The sequence below is a fragment of the Scyliorhinus canicula genome, chromosome 1 (assembly GCF_902713615.1).
Source record: "Scyliorhinus canicula chromosome 1, sScyCan1.1, whole genome shotgun sequence".
Lineage (NCBI taxonomy): Eukaryota > Metazoa > Chordata > Chondrichthyes > Carcharhiniformes > Scyliorhinidae > Scyliorhinus > Scyliorhinus canicula.
This window is the reverse complement of record NC_052146.1, coordinates 65289290-65302109: the sequence shown is the minus strand read 5'-3', so window position 1 is coordinate 65302109 and position 12820 is coordinate 65289290. Positions and strand designations below refer to the sequence as shown.

Here is a 12820-nt window from a genome sequence, read left to right as displayed (position 1 = left end):
TTTCAGTGAGGACACCAATCTGAGATTGCCACAGTAGGGGAAAACAAATCATCCCCTCGTTCACTCTCTGATCTCAGACATCTTGCTGGGATGGAGAACGTTACAGGGTGGACGCGTGCAGCACAGACCTTGGGGACTTCAGAAAACAGAAAGCCATTCAGCTGGGTTTAAAAGAAAATAATAATTTAAAAACAGGCCGGTGGGAAAGTTAGAACCTGCAGCAATGTCGATTCGTGTACACCACTGCCACCCAGTGGACACAGATTCGCATTACTGCCAAGGTTGGCCAAGTTTTCAATACTCGACCAATTCCAGAAAACCAGGGGAAATAAAACCCGAGGTCAGCCCATCTTGCCAGGGGTTCTCTTCAAACACCCTTTAGCCAATCAGTACGGCGTCAATTACAAAGTGGGCAGTAAGAAATGGGAGTTGTGAACGGGGGGGGGGGGGGGGGGGGGGATGGGGAGGAGGTGGTGCAAATATTGAAAATATTTCATTAAATTATTTCCACTGGACTAACTTGTGCATTTTTAAAAACATTGACCGGAAATATTTTGGATATTGAGCCCCCCCTCCGGTCACTGCAACAGCCCCCATCTCCTGATTTTGTTTGGGGGTCTTACTCACTCTGAGAACAGTCTCCATTGCGATTGACTGAGCAGGCACAGGTCCTCGAGGTTCTTATTAAAGTTACTGGTACAAAATATTCTGAAACTATGTCATCATCCTGCCCTCTCTTCATCCCCGCTGGCCCCACCTGTAAATTTGGAAAATATCAATATCCAAAATATTTATCTCAAGGAGTCAAGAGTTTTTAAAAATGAATTTATGGGATGTGGGTGTGACTTTGCTGAGCCAGCATTTACTGCCCATCCCTATTTGCCCTTGAGGTGGTGGGTGAACCGCTGCCGCCCATGTGTGGTGGTGTAGGTGCACCCACAGTGCTGTCAGGGAGGGAGCTACTTTGCGGCAGTTTGATACAGAGGGGCACCCTCCGTCTGTCTCCCCGACTCTGGGAAGGAGAGGTGGTGGCATAGTTGCAACGTCACTGGATAAATTCAAACATTTCAGGCCCTGTCCTGCCCTGCAGAAGCTCACCTCCTGTCGGCCAGTCCTGCAGCAGCATCGACGGGGGCCACTGTGACGCCTGCACTCCAGACTGTCCAGCCCTCCCGGCTGAAGATGGAAGTGTGGTGGCTGGAGGCAGCAGTAAGGGCCCTGGAAAGAAGTCAACAAAGAAAGGAGACAAAATGGAAAGAGAGATGTTGGAACAAACTTTTGCATTCAACTAAACCAAGTCCACTTAAAATAGGGCAAGTTTTAAAGTAATTAATCTAAGGGATCAGGGAGAAATGAGCTCAGCGTTGTTAAACCTCTCGGCACGGGCAGGCCAACATACCGGGAAACTGGTAGGTGTAGCCGGGAGCAAGTCCTGTGTAGCCGCGGCTCGCATACGAGGCAGCCTGGAAACCTGGGTACCCTGCAAGAGGAAAGTAAGCAAATTCACAACCTTATCATGGAACTATGCAGCAGAATTCTACAGAAATGACTGACCAGCCCTGGATGACATTGTGGTCACAAAAGGACCACATAGGCGAGTAACAATCTATTTGTCAATCCGTGTAAGGGCTGGCAGATAAGCAAAATACTGCGGATGTGTGAATCCAAAACAAGAACATTGGATGCTGGAAAACACAGCAGGTCTGACAGTATCTATTGGGACAAAAACAGAGTTAATGTTTAGAGTTAGGGCAGCAGTACTGCCTCACAGAACCAGGGACCCGGGTTCAATTCCGGCCCCGGGGGACTGTCTTTGTGGAGTTAGCACTTTCACCCCGTGTCTGGGTGGGTTTCCTCCGGGTGCTCCGGTTTCCTCCCATGGTCCAAAGATGTGCGGGTTAGGCGGACTGGTTACGCTAAATTGCTCCTTAGTGTCCAAAAAGGATGGCGGGGTGGGTTTACTGGGATAGGGTGGAGGTGTGGGCTTAAGTAGGATGCTCTTTCAAGGGCCGGTGTAGAGTCGATGGGCTGAATGGCCTCCTTCTGTACTGAAAATTGTATAATTCTATGATACTTCATCAGAACTGAAAGGGGGCGAATGTAAAAACTACAACAAAAGTAGCAACTTTAAGAACAAAAGACAGATGGGCTGGTGTGTGAGAGGGGGGAGGGTGTGTTTGCACTGAGGCAACACATGTATGGAATATAAAAATGGAATATAAAAGTGGAAAGGGTTTAGGGTGGAGGAGAAAGGTCAAAATCTAAAGTTGCCAAACTCAATGTTGAAGATGAGATGCTGCTCCTCCAGCTTGTGCTAGACTTCACTGTTGCATTGCAGTAGGCCAATGAGAGACATATGGGCAGGAGAGCAAGGTGCTGAGTTGAAACAGCAAGCAACAAGAAGGTTGGGGGGAGGGGGTGTCACGCTTGCAGACTGAGCTTACAGTGTTCCGCAATGCGGTTGCCCAGTCTGCGTTTTGTCTCCCCTATGGGCAGGAGACTGCATCAGGAGCAGCGAATACGATAAACAAAACTATAGTAGTGCAATTGAAATGCTGAAAGGAGTATTTGGGGCCTTGAACCCACTTCAGCGATTAGAATGGAAGGTGCCGTGGGAAGGGAATGGGAAATGGACCAGAAGTGGAGCAGGGATCATGCAGGGAGTGGTCCCTGTGGAATGCTGATAGGGCAGGGCGAGGGGAAGATGTGTTTCGTGGCAGCATGGTGCCCTGTCGCACCGGGCCATCTGTCTTTTGTTCCAGTTTCTACATTCTTCCCCCCCCTTTCATTTCGAACAAGAGTCAAAGAAAGGACTCGAAACGTTAACTTGATTTCTCTCCTGACAGCAGATCTGCTACGTTTTTCCAGCGCCTTCTGGGCTGGTGGGCAGTGAGCAGAGCTGGGGAGCAACAGCGAGGATTGCAAAGACCAGGAAATTGTCAACCAGTCAGAGTCACTGCCTTCGTGGGGAGGGTGAGCATGGAAGAGGAAAAGAGTGAAGAAAGAGTGAAATAGAGAGATTTCAGGGCTTGATTACCCGCAGCTAAATTGACGTCAATGCCATTCATACCCAGCATGCCGATTCCCAACATGAAGGCATCCATCCCATAGGGCATCACTCGAGAGCGCCCCCTGGCCGTTCCTGTTGGTGACATCACTTCCTTGGGCTGTGCTTTCTTGCACTCGACCTATGCCAGATTAAACAGACCAGTTAGCTCTGACAGTGACTGAACAGCACCATTATTCTCACACACACACATGCACAGGCAGATAATGAACCAAACCAAACCATGGGGGCTACAGCATAGGAATGAGGGTTAGAGATGAGAACTGGAGCTTCCTGAGGAATTAATGGCTTAAATGCAGCACTTGGCATGTTGTTGCTCCAACAGAGTGAGAGAGCTGGAGAGACAGTGGGCAGACTGTGCTCCCCGACATTGGGGCCGTGACAACCACTTAAACACACTGAACATTCGCCAACATTCCTGGCAAAGCCCGAGTTTGTGTTTTCTCTCAAGGTTTAAATTGGAGTAAGGCGAGTGTCTGGACCAAAGCTCCTGGCTATCAACCTAGAGTTGGAACTCTAAATTAGTGGACAGCAACCAAGGAATCGGTTCTCTGAAATACAAATATTCATGTCAAAATACACTCAGGTTTCCTCAGAACCAACTCAACAAATGAAGGTGAAGAGAAGTCAGACAGCCCCTTTACCCTCACACCGCCAGACCCGGCCTATACCTCCCGCACCGCCAGACCCGGCCCATACCTCCCGCACCGCCAGACCCGGCCCATACCTCCCGCACCGCCAGACCCGGCCCATACCTCCCGCACCGCCAGACCCGGCCCATACCTCCCGCACCGCCAGACCCGGCCCATACCTCCCGCACCGCAAGACCCGGCCCATACCTCCCGCACCGCCAGACCCGGCCTATACCTCCCGCACCGCCAGACCCGACCCATACCTCCCGCACCGCCAGACCCGGCCCCATTACCTCCCGCACCGCCAGACCCGGCCCATACCTCCCGCACCGCCAGACCCGGCCCATACCTCCCGCACCGCCAGACCCGGCCTATACCTCCCGCACCGCCAGACCCGGCCCATACCTCCCGCACCGCCAGACCCGGCCCATACCTCCCGCACCGCCAGACCCGGCCTATACCTCCCGCACCGCCAGACCCGGCCCATACCTCCCGCACCGCCAGACCCGGCCCATACCTCCCGCACCGCCAGACCCGGCCCATACCTCTCGCACCGCCAGACCCGGCCCATACCTCTCGCACCGCCAGACCCGGCCCATACCTCCCGCACCGCCAGACCCGGCCCCATTACCCCCCGCACCGCCAGACCCGGCCCCATTACCCTCCTGACTGCCAGACCCGGCCCACACCTCCCGCACCGCCAGACCCGGCCCCATTACCCCCCGCACCGCCAGACCCGGCCCGTATCACCTGCACCGCCAGACCCGGCCCATACCTCCCGCACCGCCAGACCCGGCCCATACCTCCCGCACCGCCAGACCCGGCCCATACCTCCTGCACCGCCAGACCCGGCCCATACCTCCCGCACCGCCAGACCCGGCCCATACCTCCCGCACCGCCAGACCCGGCCCATACCTCCCGCACCGCCAGACCCGGCCCATTCCCCCCTGACCCGGCCCATACCTCCCGCACCGCCAGACCCGGCCCATTCCCCCCTGACCCGGCCCATTATCCCCCTGACCACCAGACCCGGCCCAGTACCCCCCGCACCGCCAGACCCGGCCCAGTACCCCCCGCACTGCCAGACCCGGCCCATTACCCGCCAGACCTGGCCCATTACCCCCCTGGCCGCCAGACCCAGCCCATACCCCCCCTGACCGCCAGACCCGGCCCATTACCCCACTGGCCGCCAGACCTGGCCCATTACCCCCCTGGCCGCCAGACCCAGCCCATACCCCCCCTGACCACCAGACCCGGCCCATTACCCCCCTGGCCGCCAGACCCAGCCCATACCCCCCCTGACCACCAGACCCGGCCCATTACCCCTCTGACCGCCAGACCCGGCCCATTACCCCTCTGACCGCCAGACCCGGCCCATAACCCCTCTGACCGCCAGACCCGGCCCATTACCCCCCCTGACCGCCAGACCCGGCCCGTACCTCCCGCTCCGTCAGACCCGGCCTATTACCCTCCTGACTGCCAGACCCGGCCCACACCTCCCGCACCGCCAGACCCGACCCGTATCTCCCGCACTGCCAGACCCGACCCATACCTCCCGCACTGCCAGACCCGGCCCATTCCCCCCTGACCCGGCCCATTATCCCCCAACCCGGCCCATTATCCCCCGCACCGCCAGACCCGGCCCAGTACCCCCCGCACTGCCAGACCCAGCCCATACCCCCCCTGACCGCCAGACCTGGCCCATTACCCCCCTGGCCGCCAGACCCAGCCCATACCCCCCCTGACCGCCAGACCTGGCCCATTACCCCCCTGGCCGCCAGACCCAGCCCATACCCCCCCTGACCACCAGACCTGGCCCATAACCCCTCTGACCGCCAGACCCGGCCCATTACCCCCCCCCCCCCCCCCCCCCCGCCCCCGCACCGCCAGACCCGGCCCCATTACCCTCCGCACCGCCAGACCCGGCCCATTACTCCCCCAGACCCGGCCCATTACCCCCCCGCACCGCCAAACCCAGCCCATAACCCCCTGACCCGGCCCATTACCCCCCCACACCGCCAAACCCAGCCCATAACCTCCTGACCCGGCCCATTACCCCCCCGCACCGCTAGACCCGGCCCATTACCCTCCGCAGTGCCAGACCCGGCCCATAGCCCCCTGACCCGGCCCATAGCCCTCTGACCGCCAGACCCGGCCCATTACCCCCCTGACCGCCAGACCCGGCCCATTACCCCCAGACCCGGCCCATTACTCCCGCACCGCCAGACCCGGCCCATACCCCCCGCACCGCCAGACCCGGCACGTATCACCTGCACCGCCAGACCCGGCCCCATTACCCCCGGCACCGCCAGACCCGGCCCGTGCCTCCCACACCGCCAGACCCGGCCCCATTACCCCCCGCACCGCCAGACCCGGCCCATACCTCCCGCACCGCCAGACCCGGCCCGTACCTCCCGCACCGCCAGACCCGGCCCATACCTCCCGCACCGCCAGACCCGGCCCCATTACCCCCCGCACCGCCAGACCCGGCACGTATCACCTGCACCGCCAGACCCGGCCCATACCTCCCGCACCGCCAGACCCGGCCCCATTACCCCCCGCACCGCCAGACCCGGCCCATACCTCCCGCACCGCCAGACCCATCTGTACCTCCCGCACCGCCAGACCCAGCCCATACCTCCCGCACCGCCAGACCCCTCCGTACCTCCCGCACCGCCAGACCCGGCCCCATTACCCCCCGCACCGCCAGACCCGGCCCATAGCCCACTGACCGCCAGACCCGGCCCCATTACCCCCCGCACCGCCAGACCCGGCCCGTACCTCCCGCACCGCCAGACCCGGCCCGTACCTCCCGCACCGCCAGACCCGGCCCGTATCTCCCGCTCCGTCAGACCCGGCCTATTACCCTCCTGACTGCCTGACCCGGCCCATAGCCCCCTGACCCGGCCCATAGCCCCCTGACCCGGCCCATAGCCCCCTGACCGCCAGACCCGGCCCATTACCCCCCTGGCCGCCAGACCCGGCCCATTACCCCCCTGACCCGGCCCATTACTCCCGCACCGCCAGACCCGGCCCATACCCCCCGCACCGCCAAACCCAGCCCATAACCCCTCGCACCGCTAGACCCGGCCCATTACCCTCCGCAGTGCCAGACCCGGCCCATAGCCCCCTGACCCGGCCCATAGCCCCCTGACCGCCAGACCCGGCCCATTACCCCCCTGACCGCCAGACCCGGCCCATTACCCCCCAGACCCGGCCCATTCCTCCCGCACCGCCAGACCCGGCCCATACCCCCCTGACCGCCAGACCCGGCACGTATCACCCGCACCGCCAGACCCGGCCCATACCCCCCGCACCGCCAGACCCGGCACGTGTCACCCGCACCGCCAGACCCGGCCCATACCCCCCGCACCGCCAGACCCGGCACGTGTCACCCGCACCGCCAGACCCGGCCCATACCCCCCGCACCGCCAGACCCGGCACGTGTCACCCGCACCGCCAGACCCGGCCCATACCCCCCGCACCGCCAGACCCGGCACGTGTCACCCGCACCGCCAGACCCGGCACGTATCACCCGCACCGCCAGACCCGGCACGTATCACCCGCACCGCCAGACCCGGCACGTATCACCTGCACCGCCAGACCGGGCCCATACCTCCCACACCGCCAGACCCGGCCCCATTACCCCCCGCACCGCCAGACCCGGCCCATACCTCCCGCACCGCCAGACCCGGCCCCATTACCCCCCGCACCGCCAGACCCGGCCCGTATCACCTGCACCGCCAGACCCGACCCATACCTCCCGCACCGCCAGACCCGGCCCGTACCTCCCGCACCGCCAAACCCGGCCCCATTACCCCCCGCACCGCCAGACCCGGCCCGTATCACCTGCACCGCCAGACCCGACCCATACCTCCCGCACCGCCAGACCCGGCCCCATTACCCCCCGCACCGCCAGACCCGGCCCGTATCACCTGCACCGCCAGACCCGACCCATACCTCCCGCACCGCCAGACCCGGCCCATACCTCCCGCACCGCCAGACCCGGCCCCATTACCCCCCGCACCGCCAGACCCGGCCCATACCTCCCGCACCGCCAGACCCGGCCCATACCTCCCGCACCGCCAGACCCGGCCCATACCCCCCTGACCGCCAGACCCATCCGTACCTCCCGCACCGCCAGACCCGGCCCATACCTCCCGCACCGCCAGACCCGGCCCCATTACCCCCCGCACCGCCAGACCCGGCCCATACCCCCCGCACCACCAGACCCGACCCATACCTCCCGCACCGCCAGACCCGGCCCATTACCCCCCTAACCGCCAGACCCGGCCCATACCTCCCGCACCGCCAGACCCGGCCCCATTACCTCCCGCACCGCCAGACCCAGCCCATACCTCCCGCACCGCCAGACCCGGCGCCATTACCTCCCGCACCGCCAGACCCGGCCCGTACCTCCCGCACCGCCAGACCCGGCCCGTACCTCCCGCACCGCCAGACCCCTCCGTACCTCCCGCACCGCTAGACCCGGCCCCATTACCCCCCGCACCGCCAGACCCGGCCCATAGCCCCCTGACCGCCAGACCCGGCCCATTACCCCCCTGACTGCCAGACCCGGCCCATTACCCCCCGCACCGCCAGACCCGGCCCCATTACCCCCCGCACCGCCAGACCCGGCCCGTACCTCCCGCACCGCCAGACCCGGCCCGTATCTCCCGCACCGCCAGACCCGGCCCATTACCCCCCTGACCGCCAGACCCGGCCCGTATCTCCCGCACCGCCTGACCCGGCCCGTATCTCCCGCACCGCCAGACCCGGCCCATTACCCCCCTGACCGCCAGACCAGGCCCGTTACCCCCCTGACCGCCAGACCCGGCCCGTATCTCCCGCACCGCCTGACCCGGCCCATTACCCCCCGCACCACATAACCCCCTGACCGCCAGACCCGGCCCATTACCCCCCTGACCGCCAGACCCGGCCCATTACCCCCCTGACCGCCAGACCCGGCCCGTATCTCCCGCACCGCCAGACCCGGCCCATTACCCCCCTGACCGCCAGACCCGGCCCGTTACCCCCCTGACCGCCAGACCCAGCCCGTACCTCCCGCTCCGTCAGACCCGGCCTATTACCCTCCTGACTGCCAGACCCGGCCCATACCTCCCGCACCGCCAGACCCGGCCCGTTACACCCCCTGACCGCCAGACCCAGCCCGTACCTCCCGCTCCGTCAGACCCGGCCTATTACCCTCCTGACTGCCAGACCCGGCCCATACCTCCCGCACCGCCAGACCCGGCCCGTATCTCCCGCACCGCCAGACCCGGCCCGTACCTCCCGCACCGCCAGACCCGGCCCGTATTTCCCGCACCGCCAGACCCGGCCCGTACCTCCCGCACCGCCAGACCCAGCCCGTACCTCCCGCTCCGTCAGACCCAGCCTGTACCTCCCACACCGCCAGACCCGGCCCGTATCTCCTGCACCGCCAGACCCGGCCCGTATCTCCCGCACCGCCAGACCCGGCCCGTATCTCCCGCACCGCCAGACCCGGCCCGTATCTCCCGCACCGCCAGACCCGGCCCACACCTCCCGCACCGCCAGACCCGGCCCGTATCTCCCGCACCGCCAGACCCGGCCCGTATCTCCCGCACCGCCAGACCCGGCCCGTATCTCCCGCACCGCCAGACCCGGCCCGTATCTCCCACACCGCCAGACCCGGCCCTTATCTCCCGCACCGCCAGACCCGGCCCGTATCTCCCGCACCGCCAGACCCGGCCCATACCTCCCGCACCGCCAGACCCGGCCCTGCCCACACCGCCAGACCCGGCCTGTACTCCTCCACTGACATGCAATGCAGCCCTTCTCCCACATCGCAACACGTAACCCCAAAACACAACACGCTCCTCACTCACCATTTTGTTGTTGATTTCATGGAAGTGAATTTCGCAAACCTTCTCCACAATATCTTCACTCTCAAATGTCACAAATCCAAACCCTAAAATAGAATCAGAGAAGTGGAAGTTTTAAAAACAGCGGACTCTCCCCTCAGTGACCTGCCTCCCAGGCATCAGAGAACAGAAATTGCAACGGTACTATTTAGAAAATTAACAAATTAAGAAGGCACCAAGTTTTCCCCATCACACCCTGATGGATCCTTGCCCAGCTGATTAGTCTGTGCGACCATGTTGACTCTAGTTGCTGGCGGCCATTTTAAATACTGGGCCAAGAAGGTGCAAGGTTAAAGTTCCTGTTCTTGCTGAGTTTGGGAATCCAGGTACCAGTCTTGCATTTCCTCGAGTACAAAACTAAAGTATGATCTAATGGAGGTGATTTAAGGTTAAAGGATTTATTGTGAAACAATTTTCTTTGCTGGGGAGATCAGGGCAAGGGGTCAGAACCGTAAAATTATTTCGGCCTTCGAGGGTTAAAAATAAATCTCGTCATAGGATGCGGACGTGACTGGGCCAGTATTTATTGCCCATCCCCAATTGCCCTTGAACTGAGTGGCATGCAAGGCCACTTCAGAGGGCCCACATTGTTAGTGGTGCCATTCTGCAAACCTTAGACTGGCCAGCAGGGGGCCCTCGATGACTGCACCGGCTGATCCCAGTTCCCTCGGCCCTCACTTCAGGAGTTCAATCACAACTCCTTCAGACTTAGCTCGGCTGATGTTAGTGAAAATATAAAACATTAATGGGGGGGGGTTTGGATTTTTGGGAATGTTGTTGGGGAATAGCAGTACTTTGTTGATGGGCAGCACAGTGGCCCAGTGGCGCCGAGGTCCCAGCCCGTGTGGAGTTTGCACATTCTCCCATGTTTGCGTGGGTCTCGCCCCCACAATCCAAAAGATGCGCAGGGTAGGTGGATTGCCCACGCTAAAATTGCCCCTGAATTGCAAAAAAATAAATTGGGTAAATTTATAAAGAAAAACAAAAAAGGAGTACTTTCTTGATTTGTTGTTGAGGCAGATACAAGAGCAAGGCTAAATTCCCCCACCTGCCCTGAGGTCAGGAGACCATTCCTCTTCTAGGTGACATGGAACACAATTGCAAACTAGTGTTTACGACTCGTGGCCGAGGTTGGGGTGTTTGGGGGGGGGGGGGGGGGGGGGGGGGCGCGCGGGGGTGAAATCAGCTAGGTTTCCTTCGGCTGATACCTTCTAATGGCCCGTGTCTGGACGGAAACCGCCTCTCTGCCACAGGTACTGGATGAGGAACGGTTTGGGTTCAAAGCCTCCACAGCTGAATTGTACATTAACAGTGACTGGGTAGGCTCACATATGAAAGGTCTGTCATTTGCTCAACACTGGTGCTGAATTACCACATGTGGAACTGTGAACCCAACAAGGGACAGACAAGCAGTGGGGAAACCAACTGTTCCACCAAGTGCAACTGGTTGTGACAAGAGAGGTGGGGATAGGTTAAAGCTAAGAGCTGGTGATGTGTTTGGATGCCAAACACAATGGTACCTCTCTGTCTTTCAGTGTATTCGGTGCTTGCCGAAAACGCCCACACATCAAAAGACTCAAAGGAAGAATTACCAGGAATGGAACGGGCAATTGCCACCTTGCCCACTACAAGCCTCACAGGGCCGCTGCCCGCACACATCTCCTTCAAGCAAATCTTTATCATATTTTCAGGCAGCCTTTAAACCCAAGCAAGCTGTAGCATAGTGGACTTTCTAGAGGGCTGGATGAATGTTTGCAGACACAAATCAAAACCCATCAGGGCAACTATGGGAATTTAAATTCAATTAATTAATTCATTTTGAATAAAATGCTACTTTGCAGGGGTGGGGGTGGGGGGGAATCTGCCACCATTCCCCATTCTGGCCTACATGCAACTCCAGACCCTCAGCTGAACTACCCTCTGAAATGGCCTAGCCATTGTAACAAGCTGCTACAGAAAATAACACTGTGTACCTACACCAGTGGTTCAAGGCGTCCATCTTCTTAAGGACAATTAGGCATGGGCAATAAATACTGGCCTTGAGACGAGGTTCAAATTCCACAAATTAATTTTTAAAAACAATCTCCTCAGTTAACAGGTTCGCAAAACCTCAGCAGATACCCTGCGGGTTAGTGTGGGCTTCTCAATCTTGCCTTCAGGAGGGCTGGATTGCATCTTGGAAGCTGTGTATAAAAAGTGTTGATGGGGATGTTCAGACACAGGCGACAGTGTCTGCTGTCGGGCTGTAATTGGAAACGCGCTCTCACACCTGCTCAATCTCTGCCATTAATAATTCATCTACAACTCTGTTCACATGAATAATACAAAGTGTTGCCGGTCCGGCCCCATTGTCCGAACCAGCCTACTTGTGACAATAAGCGATTTTCATTTCATTTCATTCCCCTCGTGTTAAGCAATAACCAGCATTGTTCTTCCTGCACCAAAGGTGCGTCGTCACACAGGACTGATCCGGAGCCACGCAGTGTGGTTGCTGGCAGCCTCGGGCGTCACACCCCTATAATGGTATTTACTCCTTGTAACCATCTAACCAATAAGAATCGGTGTGTTCACCACCATGGCCTGGATAGACATATGGATGATAAGGGAATAGTGTAGACGTTCTTTAGATTGGTTTCACAGGTCGGCGCAACATCGAGGGCCGAAGGGCCTGTACTGCGCTGTTATGTCCTATGTTCTATGGCAACACAGAGCCTGGGGACAGCAATGTTCACAGACATATAATACACTGGCCGTGGGAGGGGCTGCAGTGCAGGTTTTCCAGAATGATACTGGGGCGAAAAGGGTTAAATCAGAACAGGTTGGGAAGACTGGATTTGCAAACCCTCGGGTTTAGGAGATTGATCAAACTGAAAGTTTAAAGGGATAAAATATTTTTTATTTTATTCATTCACAAGGTGCCTGTTTCAATGGCGAGGCCAGCACGTTTTGCTCATTCTTCATCACCCTCGGGAAGATGGTGGGGAGCCACCTTCTAAAACTAGCACACTTCCTCATTGCTCTGGCTTTGTAACTGGGTGGCTTACTAAATTGTTTCAGGTGGAAGAGTCAACCACGTTGCTGTGGCTTTGGAATCACTTTTGGCCTGACCAGAGGCAAGGATGGCAGATTCCCTATCCTGATGGATGAGAGTGAAACAGATGGGTTTTTAAAACAAAAAAAACAATCCACTCGTTTCCTGGTCAGCATTAACCAAATTT

The 12820-nt window shown here is 59.4% G+C and overlaps 1 protein-coding gene across 2 annotated transcripts in view; it reads right to left on the bottom strand.

Moving 5' to 3' along the window:
• msi1b (musashi RNA binding protein 1b) overlaps positions 1–12820 on the bottom strand; it is a 195606-nt gene that overhangs the window by 15914 nt on the left and 166872 nt on the right. Inside the window, exons 8-11 of one of the 2 annotated variants that reach the window (XM_038791971.1) lie at positions 9567–9649; positions 3038–3188; positions 1400–1480; positions 1099–1218 (exon numbers count right to left, since the gene is read on the bottom strand). In XM_038791971.1, coding sequence (XP_038647899.1) covers positions 1099–1218; positions 1400–1480; positions 3038–3188; positions 9567–9649 — 435 coding nt within the window. The remainder of the gene's footprint in view (positions 1–1098; positions 1219–1399; positions 1481–3037; positions 3189–9566; positions 9650–12820) is intronic. The other variant, XM_038791964.1, reaches the window with a different exon arrangement.